Here is a 12,110-nt window from a genome sequence, read left to right on the forward strand (position 1 = left end):
AAAAACACGAACAATTACACGGCTGATGTCATCCATAGCTCCCTCTGTCCTCGAATGGAGCTCACGAGCACTGGTAATTAGAAGCTAGAAGTATGCCTATTTAATTAGGAGACTGATGAGGAGAATGTGAACTCTTATGAGCTTAGGGCTGTACTGTGTTTCTATCAGTCGTATTTGAATGAGGAGCATCCGTTTTTGTTCCGACGACGATGTTTGGGTGTGCCTCTGTACGGGCTCCAGGCTGTAGAGTGCAGACGTCGTGGTTAAAGCCCGTGGTTGGGATAGAAAAGGTGGCATGAGGATCATCAGAGAGCTGGGTGTGGTCGCAGGACATGGGAGTCGGTTAGCTTTTTGTTTCTTTTCAAAACTGGTTTCCTGGTGGCCATATGAGTCACAGCGATGGTAAAAACCTACTCGGCCATCCTCGTACTCCCCCCACCCCCCCAAGACCCTTTCTAATTTGACAGCTTTACGATTGATAACAATGACGTCATCTTGTTGATGTTATTAGAGCGTTTAATGTCGGGTTTTACCCCAGCGGGAACTACCCATCCCCCCCCACCATGCCCCCCGTTCCGTCATCATATTCCTGCTCTCTAACAATGACAGGATACGCCAGAGCAGCACTGAGGCCCTGCCCACTCCTGTGTTTTCCAATCTAGCGACGCCCAGTCGAGGTACAGTACAGTAGTATCCACAGTGGGCCCAGGTTCTAGCATAAACATTTCCCTCTTGAACCCCCCCCCCCCCTCCCCTGATCTATCCTGACGGTTCTCATACATGCCAGAAAGGATAGCACATAGCACAAGACAAATCTTTGGATTTTAGAGAGTGTTTTGAAGTAGGCCCTTGCTCAAAGTTTGGAAGCCCTCAATTCTGGCCTCACAGAGGAGACCATTGTGTTATTGAAGTGTGTGTGTGTGTGACTAACCTGTTCAACTACCTCCCTCCCACACGTTGAACACACAACCCCCTCTTGGCTGACAGCCAGCAATGTATGACTTGGTGTCCAGGTACTATGGAAAAGCTCATTGCGTCATTGACGGGGAATTCACTATTCTCTAATTTGAGCAATAGAGCATTGACCAGGATCTCTTATGGCCATCTGCTGAAGGCAGTTTTGGATGTTTGACATCATTTCTTGAGAAATAACTGAGAATCACACGAACACTTCATCCTGACAAGTAATGCAACTTCCTGTTTTGTATTGTGAAAGGATAGGTCATCTGCTACAGTGTAAAAACGTATTCATTGGTATTATCTAGGCTACAAAACATTTATACGTATCATTTATTCAGTGAAATTCACTTCACGTTCATTTCTTGTTTTTCAAAGGACATATTAGCACCATATATATTTCATATATTATATTGCAACTCATTCTTTTTTAGATCAAAAGATTTTATTCAACAGCTTAGAATGGGTTGATACATTACGTTCACTAAACTCTATGAATATGGATACCGTGCAAGTCATTTAGCATGTAAAGATTGGGGTGGGCCTAGTGGAATAGCCTATACATGGAGAACTGTATGTGGTTGCCTCCAAACAGATGTATAGTTAGCCTTCAGTAAATCTCCTCAAGTGTTCCTTCTCCCTTCCCCTGTCTTAGTCTACTGATTCTCTAAAGTGGAAGTGAGCTAAACCAGGGAGTTCTCCATAGTCCCCAACCAGTTCTCTCCGGAAGTTTCTAGTCCAATTCAGGGCAGTCCTTCTGTATTCATGTGGTTTCCCCTTGCAAAAAAACCCCAAAATATGTTCTTTAATGGGCCTATAACCTAGATTCTCTCATGCCACATAAAATGCACCTCTTTTTAGTTCCTCCCTCACACCCAAACAACTGTTAACACAGTATCCGAGTTTTTCTTCATCCATTTGTGCCGGACACCCTGTCTTTGGAATCCCGCAACAATGTACGAGGCTTAATGTGTCCAACCTCGTCACGTCCAAATGTCTACTTGTGACCCGCCAGCTCCCTATAGGTTAAAGGAAAAGCTTAGCTAGTTAGCGCAGCACTTAGCCCCGCAGCTCCTTCCCTTGCTGAAAGCGGTGTTCGTCAAACGTTGTGGTCTTGCCCGTCTGTCCCGCGTCCCATCCCCCAGTGTGTGTTGTGTAACAGCAGATCCCGAAAGCTGATTTCGTCCTCTTCAGATAGACCCGTCTGGGCTTTCGGTGGCGAGGCCTCCTTTATGTTGAGATGGCGGGGGGCAGATACCAGTGTTTTGACCAGGGTGTGTTTTGAATAGATGGCACACCTGCATTTCTTTGTTTTTAAAACCTTCATCAGTTATTGCCTTGAGTTATTGTATAGTTTTGGTGGTGGACAGGAGATGGCATTTCTTGATTTCTTGATGTTGCGATGGAATGTGATGATTATATGGCAACATTGCAGTGGCAGAAATGCTGTACACCATAACATGTTATTGTGCGTTATATAAAAATAAAAAAAGTGTGTAAAATATACAGTAGTTAAGTTTCACTGACACTCATTATATCAGAATGCAAGCAAATTCCATCTCTTTGTCCCTTTCTGTAGCAAATAGTGTTGTTATTCAGCAGAAGGTTGAACTTTTTAAATTGATGTTGTCGGCAAGGCAATATGGTAATGTACCTATTGTGTCTTTTAGAGTGCTTTGTTCACCTCACAGTGGGAAGCCTGGCTAGGCAGCCGTGGGCCTTGTCCTGGGTCTGGATCTCTGTCTGTTTGGCCTTTTATTGCCCATCAATGGAGTATTCGGGGGTCTCTAGTGGTATTCACACAGCGTCCGAAACAGGATTCATCCTGACTTGACAAAAGCAAAGCATTTGGAGTGGAACTGAAAGGACGTGCGCTGGTTATTGCAAAGAGATTTTCCCCTCACTGCCTTCACTAACTTGCCATCTTTAGGCCTCCTCGTCATGGCTTCTTTTGAGGGGCCAACAGTGTGGAGACGTCTTGGGCCGCTGCCTATAGATTGAGGTCAGCGCTGTCATTGCACAAGTTGCTGTTGCTCCTTTGGACAGACTCTCCGGCCCCTTTCCCCCCTCCGAGCAGGCAGCTGGTGTTGTGAAAACAGCTGCAGCATATTGCTGTTGCGCAATAATGCACTTCACCTCTGCTACATAGGGATTAACGGGGAATAGTTCCATATGTTGTCCATTTTGTCTGTGCACAGTGATAACTGTGAGCTCCACAACTTGAGTTGGCGCTGAGATAGAACCAATTATTCAAATGAATAATTGTTTTGTTTGAGAATGAGGGCTTTCCCAACCTTACCTGCTGTAGCATACTTTGGATATGGTCCTTTAAAACTGTACAGATGACCTTTCGGTAGCTGACCAAGCTACTGAGAAACTGAGGAGGTTAATAAGTGTGTGTGGGGGGGGGGGGGGGGGGGAAGGCAGCAACTGAACTGCTTGATTTGATTTCAGTGGTTTTTGTTCATAGTAACAAGAACAGGAGTGGTTGAGTCCACATGCTGGTAGCAGAATGCAGTGTCCTTTTATGTGTGTGAAGTCCTGGACTGGTGCCACTACTGCTTCTCTGAAGTTATCCTCATTAGTGTGACACACTCGCTGTCTTTATCTCTCTCTCTCTCTGTTTCTCTCTCTCTCTCTGTTTCTCTCTCTCTCTGTTTCTCTCTCTCTCTCTGTTTCTCTCTCTCTCTCTCTCTCTGTCTCTCTCTCTCTCTCTCTCTCTCTCTCTCTCTCTCTCTCTCTGTCTCTCTCTGTCTCTCTCTGTCTCTCTCTGTCTCTCTCTCTCTCTCTCTCTCTCTCTCTCTCTCTCTCTCTCTCTCTCTCTCTCTCTCTCTCTCTCTCTCTCTCTCTCTCTCTCTCTCTCTCTCTCTCTCTCTCTCTCTCTCTCTCTCTCTCTCTCTCTCTCTCTCTCTCTCTCTCTCTCTCTCTCTCTCTGTGTCTCTCTCTCTCTCTCTCTCTCTCTCTCTGTGTCTCTCTCTCTCTCTCTCTCTCTCTCTCTGCTCGTTATCCAGACACACACTGGACACACTCCAAGGTCAAAGCTGTGAAGCTGCCGCCCAGCTTTCCCCAGACTCAAGCCCTTTCTTGCTTTCCACCCCCCCCATCAGCACTTTTCCCAACTCCTCCCTCCAGCGTTTTGGGTTACCAGAAAACATGAACGTTCTCATGACTTGACGGTGTGGGATTGGAACCAGCTCCTCTGAGGATTCATGGACACAGGATCATTTGGCCTATAAAGTGGGAGTTTGTGGCACAGCCTATAACTTACCCTTTGCTTGTGAGAACACTTCGGCACTATACATTACTCCATGGTACATCACAATCATCCCCTGTAGACAAATGAGTGTTGCTGTGCCATTGCCTGGAGTTGTGAAATGGCAAAGAGTCAACAAATGCTTTTGTGGCCCCTTGATTGACAGCTCCATCAGGGCCTCCCTGTGCTCAGCCAGCTCCAGATCAACGGAAACCCGTTTCCTAGCTGCCAAAGGGAGAAGACGCCTGAGCTCTTGCACTGGGTCACACCCGGTCACTATTCGGCTAGATGGCTGCCAGCCTCTCCAACCTCTCGCTGGCTTTTGGCACGAGCTTTGCTACCCTCCGCTGAGTGACTTGACAGTTAGCTCGGGCTGTGACAGACTGGGTGTGCGGCGGGCCTCCGCAAGGTGCTGTGTTCGCAGCCAGAGGAGTTGAAAGCAGAAGTGGCGCGAGCCTTTGTTTCCACGCAGGAGAAGCTGTGGAAGCCTCTCTCTCAGTCCCAGGCGGACGGTGTTGACAGCAGCGTGCCAGAGTCTTGTTTAGTGTATCTGTCACAAAGCAGATGTGGTGGCATGTCAACGTGGGACATGGAAACAGCTGGTGGGTGGGGGGGGGGGATTGGGCAGGGTCTCCTTGTATGGATGGAGTCTCTTTAATCACCGATGCCTTATCAACCCCCCCCCCCCCCCCCCCCACACACACACACACACATCTATATAAATCCCCCAATCTCATTTACACACACACTCAAAAAACCAACTGTTCTCATGTACCCAGTGGCTTCACAGTACACACTTACCCCCCCCCCGGGATAAGCCCTTCTTCCCTCAGATGGTGTCACTACACTGCTGCCCCACGAGCCCCTGATCCCCGCTGGAGCCTCATTATCCTGATGAGGAGGAGCGCGTGGACGCGCGCGGAGGGACCCCCATGTGCTCTGCCATGGCAAAACACTCACCCATTTTGTCTTCTATTTGTTTATCGGCACGTTTTTATTTTCCACTCAAACCCTTTTGGCTGAGTCTAGCGCTGCAGCGATGCACGACATTGGTTGTTCTCGCCATTACATGTCAAGCGCGTCAAGATTCATCATAGAGGCTTTCGCAGGGTCTAGCGACTTCCTAGGGACTTCGGAAATCCTAGGTTTCCTTGGTTTGGACTCCGATACTGCTTCCGAAGCTTTGATGCATGCTGCTATATCACCATGACTTCACCAGAGTCCAGGCTCAACCGCCCTCCAGAAAAATGGGTGGAGAATCAGCAGGACTTATTGGAGCCTGTCCAAATGAGTCTGAGCTCCAAATTGATAGCCTTTGTGTACACTGATCAATCCCTGCAGGTGTTGCCCTTGAAGAGGAGTGGCCTGGATGCAAACTAGACTGCGCTCGGGTTAATCATTCAGTCGACTGTACGTAGCTACTCTGTGCACGTGGGATATAGTCAAGCTCGGTCAAAGCTTGCTTGAGTGGATTTAGTGATAGGAACTGGAGGGAGAAGTGATACTATGAATAAGGGTTACACAAGGCGTCTATCTGCGTCAATAGTCGAGCACAAGACACGACTGATGTGTTCTAGTCAAAGTCCTGGCTTGTGGTTGTTTGTTCAATAGAACCATCATGACAGGATATGCCCTTTCTTTTTAAGCCAGAGAGAGGGTTTTTTGGGGCGCTAAAAGTGTCTCCGCGAAAAAAAAGGAGGGAATTCTCTCCTCCCTCACACCCATATATGAATTCAGTCACTGCAGATTGTAGACCAACTCTCGACCTGCATCACTGCGCGCGCGCCGCCCTGAGGTGACGTCATCCTCCGCTTCCTCTCGTGACCTTCCGAGCGGCTGGAAGGGTATTGTTCCCGGGAAGGCCGAGCTGTGCCGCGTCACATTTTTGGTCGAGAGAAATGCCAGTTATAGGCCTTTGGCGTTACCCATTGTGGCATTTCTCAATCTGGCCCCTTGTGCCTGTTTGGTGTGCATGAACAGGCACGGCATGCTGATCCTCCAATCTCCATATTCTCCTGTCCCGTCATATGTAACCCACACATGGCAATCGCTACAGGAAATGCTCATCTTTTATTTTTAGAACGGCGCTGGTTCCAACACAACAACGACCGTTTCAAACGGACCATCTTCCATTTCCGTCCCCTCCCTCTCCCCTTTCTCTCCCCCTGTCGCCCCCCTTTCCCTCCCGTGACTGAACTGTTTGTGTTGTCCTCCACAGGGCCACCATAGAGGAGGTGGAGGGGGACGTCTGCGAGCTGGAGTCCAAACTCGACAAGGTGAGCGTTCTGGTTTCCCCCCGGGGGAAGTCTTGGGGCTAGTTGACCAGTTTACAGGGACCTTTTTAACTCTGAATTCGACACCCGGCTGCGCCCATAACGTGCCCCCCCCCCCCCCCCCTTCTCTTCCAAATCTGTGAGTCATTGTTTGGACTTCACAGGCTCACTCTCGTAGAAGCGGGGGGGGGGGGGGGGGGTTCACTTCCCCTGGTGGCTGTGTAGCGGAAGGCTCCGATCCAGGTCGGGGGGAGGTAGTGGGGTTGAGAGTGTCAGGGCAGGGGGGGTGGAGGGTGGAGGTAGCAGGCGAGGGGGTAAGGTTCAAGCTTTTCTTAGAAACGGTCTTAGTTGCACATGAGACAGCACTAGGCTTGCATTTACTGTGGACCGCCACCCACACAGTCATGTTTAATCTTAAAACAACACTCGCTTTATTGGGGACATTATTAAAACCTCTGTCGAAGCCCGTCTTCCCCCGAGATGGTATGTAAACAGAGTGCAGAGGAGAACAGTAAATGACTGGTCAGATAATGCAGTCAAGCTGTTTTGATTGGCCATGACAGATATTGGTCCGGTTTGAATAAGCAGACTAGACAAACATCGAGCCTTCAAGGCCAATCTGTCTCATTAAATCAGGGCCGATACCAAGCACACTGCAATATTAACTATATGTTTTGCCCCATGCTTTCATGTTTAGGCCTTGAAACATCTAGCCCCTCCCCCATCCCTTCCTCCTGGCCCAGGTTCGAGTGTCACCCTCACTTGATTGGTCAACTGAAAGGACCAAGTCTTGAGTGCAGCTCATTTAGAACCCGAGATGTTTTAGGATGTTTCTCAGCTGGGATTAGCCGCAGAGCTGCCGTGGGCCTCAGTCCTATGTAGGAGTGCATGGAGGAGAGCCAGATTTGGTTTGCTGGATTATGTAACCTGGAATTAGGCTATGTTTGCCCCCAATGAGTCACATGAAAAATGTTTGCATTGTTCATCAGCAGTAAACTCATTTTGTTTTTGGTTGTACTTGCCATTTCCATTGCCTGAGCATGAAAAATGGCCCTAAAGGCAACGGCGATTTCTCTCTCTCTGTTGCTAATCCCTCTCTCCCTCCGCCTCCGGTTCCTCCCATCTCCAGCTCGTGAAGCTGTGCATCGGAATGATAGACGCCGGCAAAGCCTACAACACGGCCAACAAGCAGTTTGTCAGCGGCATCCGCGAGCTGGCCCAGCAGTCCTCCAAAGACGAGGTCGTCGAGGTAACCGAGAACCGCGCCTCGCTCTGGAGCCTGAGCCACCCAGGAAACGGAAGCGCGCCCCAATCTAGCTGCCAGCCTGCAGAGCCAGACCACCAAGTCTACTTTGTCCCTTTATCCTTGTTGCGGGTCCACTGTTTCTCCCACGTGTTTTGCATGGGGAGGCCTGTGTTTCCTCTCCCTCGTTTGTATATTTCTCCGTCTGCCTCTCCCTTGGGCCTGCAGTTTGGCCACAGTGCATATTTAGAGAAGAATGCCTCGGTCAAGGAGCGCTCTCTCTCAGAGCACCATTGTTGGACCGCAGGGCCAAGGCCGTCTAGCCTTCTCAAGGGTGTCCTCATACCTGGGGTCTGTCAGCTGGTTTGCAAGAGAAAGAGTTCAGTGTTTGTCCACTTAAAGTTTGTTAGCGTCCCGGGTCCACTTGCTTTGTTCATAATGAACTTAAAATTGTTTTTTCGGGGGGGCCCAACGATTTTGCGTGTTCTTGTGTGGATCGGTTTAGATATTGTCGTTCCATTGTTCTGTTCTTTTGTCTCCACAGTCCAGCCTCACAAAGTTTGCAGAAAGCCTGCAGGAGATGATCAACTATCACACGGTAGGACGTTTTATTGATGTGAAAGCGGATGGTCTGTTTCTTCCTGTCCTCCGTGAGAGCGCGCGCACGTGTAAACACAGATGGCTGGAGAGCGTCACGTTTCGGGCCTCGCACGCTTGTCAGGCTCCAAAGGACCCATGTAACTCACTGGAAGACTTGTTAGCATGAGTGGGTGACTAACGCGACCCGACGGCACTAAAAGTCAACAACGACACAATTTGACTCAGGTCAATTCCAACGTCGTCCCCCAGACCCAAGCTTTCTGCCTGTGTAAAAAGCCCCCCCCCCCCCCTTACTGTCCTTAGTCTGCTACAACCTTTTTCTTCTTCCCCCTACTCCCATCCCCGACCACCTTCCCCTGCCAAAATTCATCTCCTACGCCCTCGCTCCGAAACCCCCAGGACCCAGGGCCAGGCCCGAGGCTGTGACTCAGCTCTGGTGTCTGCGGTGTGGGATCAGCTGACTGTGGGGTTTAAGTTAGCCACTCAGAGCACATGATCCTTAAAGCACAGAGCCCAAACTGTTCCCCCCCCCCCCCCCCCAACAACACAGGCCCTTCCCATCACACTGCCCGTATTGTCCGTGCGTCTGTTTGGCTCGAACCCTCATTTAGACTCGTCTCTGGCTGAGCAATTTTACCGACGGGCTGTTTTTTAAGGACGGCTGCAGGTTTATAGGCGCTGACTAAGTATCCGAACACGCGTGACGTCATTTTTGAATCGTACCCTGTAGGTTGTGTGTTCCATGGGGCGTCGTAAAAGGCCTTTATGATGAGAATGTCTCCAAAAGCACAAAGTCAGCCCTATACATGTTTATTTTGTGCAGGGTACCTTCAAAAAAGCATGCACATCTGCTGACATGCAGAACTCGCAGACCATTTCTGAAGAGCCATTTCACTTTGCTCATACTGCCAGATAACCATCAGTTACAGAAGGTGATTTTTGGTGCGGTTGTCTAACACACACAGCTTCGAGGCAAGCATGCTAATTCTTCTTGAATTTCCCCAGATTTTATTTGACCAGGCCCAGAGATCGATCAAGACCCAACTTCTAACGTTTGTTAAAGAGTAAGTATGTCCTTAATGGCCCAACACAATCTCTCTATTTAATGGTGATAGAATGAGTACAAAATGGAAAAAGAGAGCAAGTGTGAGGCACGGGTATTTAGTTTTGGTTCCTCAATATGAGTTATCTTGGACTGGAAGGGTGGGCATGAAAATAGCTTCTGAAAGTTATGATGACCTTGCAGAAGTAGAATACACCAGCATAATAACTGCAGATCGGCTCATAACGAGGCAGTCTGCCCTCCACCCCCCCCCCCCCCCAGACACACACACACACTATATGTAGGAGATGCAGAAAAATAAATAAATAAAAGGAGACGTGATGAGACTGTAGGCCACACTATAGATAGACCAAGCGGTAGACAGCGCTCCAGCCTGTCCTCTTACACAAGTACAGCTTTCAAGCAGTTTCCCAGCTCGGCGTGATTTACCGTAACAGTTGTTCCCACTCACGGCAAGTGAGGTGGGGACTCTCCTTTTAATATCCTCTGTGTCATTAAGCATGAGCTGCCTTTGCTCGCAGCGCTCGCAGGACACACTCCTACATCAGCGCTCTGCTTTGTAAGAGCCTGTCAGGAACCACGCTCCCAAACAGTTACTCACTCCCCCCTGGCTCCTCCGAGGTGACTTAATCTCACCGAGGCTTAAGTAGCACGTAGCGAAGGAGCAGATGTAGCGTCTTAACAGGCACGGCGGCTTTTCTGTCGCTAGGATGGCTAATGGGCCCCTCGTCCCATCTTGGAGCGTATTCAATTTCAGACTGAGGATTGTCCATATGGGTTGTTTGTGTCCGTCTCGAGTATTCTTTTCAATTTTTTGTCCCCATTATTAAACTGTCCATTGACCAATGTATGTTTTGGGGATGAAGGTGATATTTGAGTTTTGCTACCTCATGCATTAAGATATTTTCATCTCGTCAGATGATGTTTGAGTCTCAGAACAACATTATCAGTGGAGCTGCTTGCTTCAAGCCCCTCTCCTATAATACTGAACAGACTTTCAAATAGGCACACCACGGATGGTGGTTTTCACTCTCTCTGCCAGTTAATTCAGTTATTTCCTAGCAATTGCTCAGGGCTGTAGGCAAGCCCTTGTATAGCAACCGCCTCCATTCCAATCTGAGGCTCAGTGAGGCGTGTGCGTTTTGACGTTCCCGACCGTCCTCTCCGCGCCCAGGGACCTGCGGAAGTTCAAGGAGGCCAAGAAGCAGTTCGACAAGGTGAGCGAGGAGAAGGAGGCGGCCCTGACCAAGAACGCCCAGGCGCCCCGCAACAAGCAGCACGAGGTGGAGGAGGCCACCAACATCCTCACCGCCACCCGCAAGTGCTTCCGCCACATCGTCCTCGACTACGTCCTCCAGGTGCGCGCACAAACGCACGCACGCACGCACACACTCACACGCACCACTGTGAAAAGCAAGTTGGCTTCCCTGACAAATGGCCGGGAAAGGCGCTCCGCAGTTCGCATTTTTCCGCGTCTTTCTTCCTGCGCGGTTTCCTTCTTTCCTCTTTGCAATTGATGGGCCTATTAAAGCGTCCTCCCTGCCATTTATTGAAAGGCTCCGACGCGTCCCAGGCAGTAAGTGCGTGTCACGTCCCCCAGATGGCTCTGCTGCCCTTTCACCATGGGGAGCACAGCCGAGTACAGCTGGGAACATTTCCTGTCTTCTTCCGTTTCGATGAACGGACCCGTGCGGGTTGATAAGGGTGAACCATAATGAACCCATCCTTTTCAGCCTGCGAGTGTGTAAGTCGGCCTGGCCTTCGGTGCCCGGTAAGAAGCAGATAAGCTAGCTCTTTCTTAGCCGCGGGACAGTATTGTTAGAGTCTCAAAGGGGAGAAACCTTGCTCCTGCATTACCCATAGTGAGAGGCGAATGGTGGAGTCTGTGGACCTTCGATTCTCTGCTCCATCCAGCACAATGAGTTGGCTGCTCTCAGTCAATAGTTCCACAAAGAGACCAGGAGGCTGTGGGAACGATGTGAGACTGCATACATTACATTTACATTTAGTAATTTAGCCGATGCTCTAATCCAGAGCGACTTACAGTAAGTACAGGGACATCCCCCCCCCCCCCCTCCCCCCCTAGGGTCAAGTGCCATGCCCAAGCACACAATGTCATTTGGCATGGCCGGGAATCAATCTAGCAACCTTTACCTTTAGATTAGTAGCCCGGTTCCCTAACCGCTCAGCCATCTGCCTCCCCATACTGCATACTGCTGAGTTGGCCCATCATTGATTTCATTGGGTTCTTCTTCCCTGAGAAAACGGAGGGCTGCCCTCGGATAGAGTAGCTGCAGTCGAAGCTAGCCTGCTGTCGCGACAGCGGAAAATCTTGCCCTCTTAAATGTCCTCTGCGCACGAAAACGGACGACTGGCTTCGCCGCTGTGCTCAAACCGTCACTCTCTGATTTGACAATGACCAGATGGGTGTAGTCAACACGGTGACAGTTCCCCAATGATGTGGGGGAAAAAAGATGAAGTGAACCATGGTATCAATAACTATTTTGAGGACTATTTTCGGACCTTTTTCATGTACTCTGAGGCGCTAACATACATCTTATTTAGCCTTGCTGACCGTGAAGACCCCCCGCTGTCAGGTTTTATAACCTGCTATAACTCACCACTCATAAAGGAGATGAAGGCCGGTTTGACCTCCATTACCAGACGAGGTGTGGGATGGTAATTAGCTCTGTCCAGAGGACAACACATCCATCAGGCTTC

The 12,110-nt window shown here is 49.5% G+C and overlaps 1 protein-coding gene across 7 annotated transcripts in view; it reads left to right on the forward strand.

Moving 5' to 3' along the window:
* LOC146254680 (arf-GAP with coiled-coil, ANK repeat and PH domain-containing protein 2-like) overlaps positions 1-12,110 on the forward strand; it is a 35,316-nt gene that overhangs the window by 3,024 nt on the left and 20,182 nt on the right. For all 7 annotated transcript variants that reach the window (XM_084676041.1, XM_084676042.1, XM_084676043.1 and 4 more), the window contains exons 2-6: positions 6,429-6,486; positions 7,613-7,732; positions 8,271-8,324; positions 9,332-9,390; positions 10,564-10,747. In XM_084676041.1, the coding sequence (XP_084532167.1) occupies positions 6,429-6,486; positions 7,613-7,732; positions 8,271-8,324; positions 9,332-9,390; positions 10,564-10,747 (475 nt within the window). The remainder of the gene's footprint in view (positions 1-6,428; positions 6,487-7,612; positions 7,733-8,270; positions 8,325-9,331; positions 9,391-10,563; positions 10,748-12,110) is intronic.

This window comes from Hypomesus nipponensis, chromosome 16, assembly GCF_054491055.1.
Source record: "Hypomesus nipponensis isolate SF chromosome 16, ASM5449105v1, whole genome shotgun sequence".
NCBI classification, from domain to species: Eukaryota; Metazoa; Chordata; class Actinopteri; order Osmeriformes; family Osmeridae; genus Hypomesus; species Hypomesus nipponensis.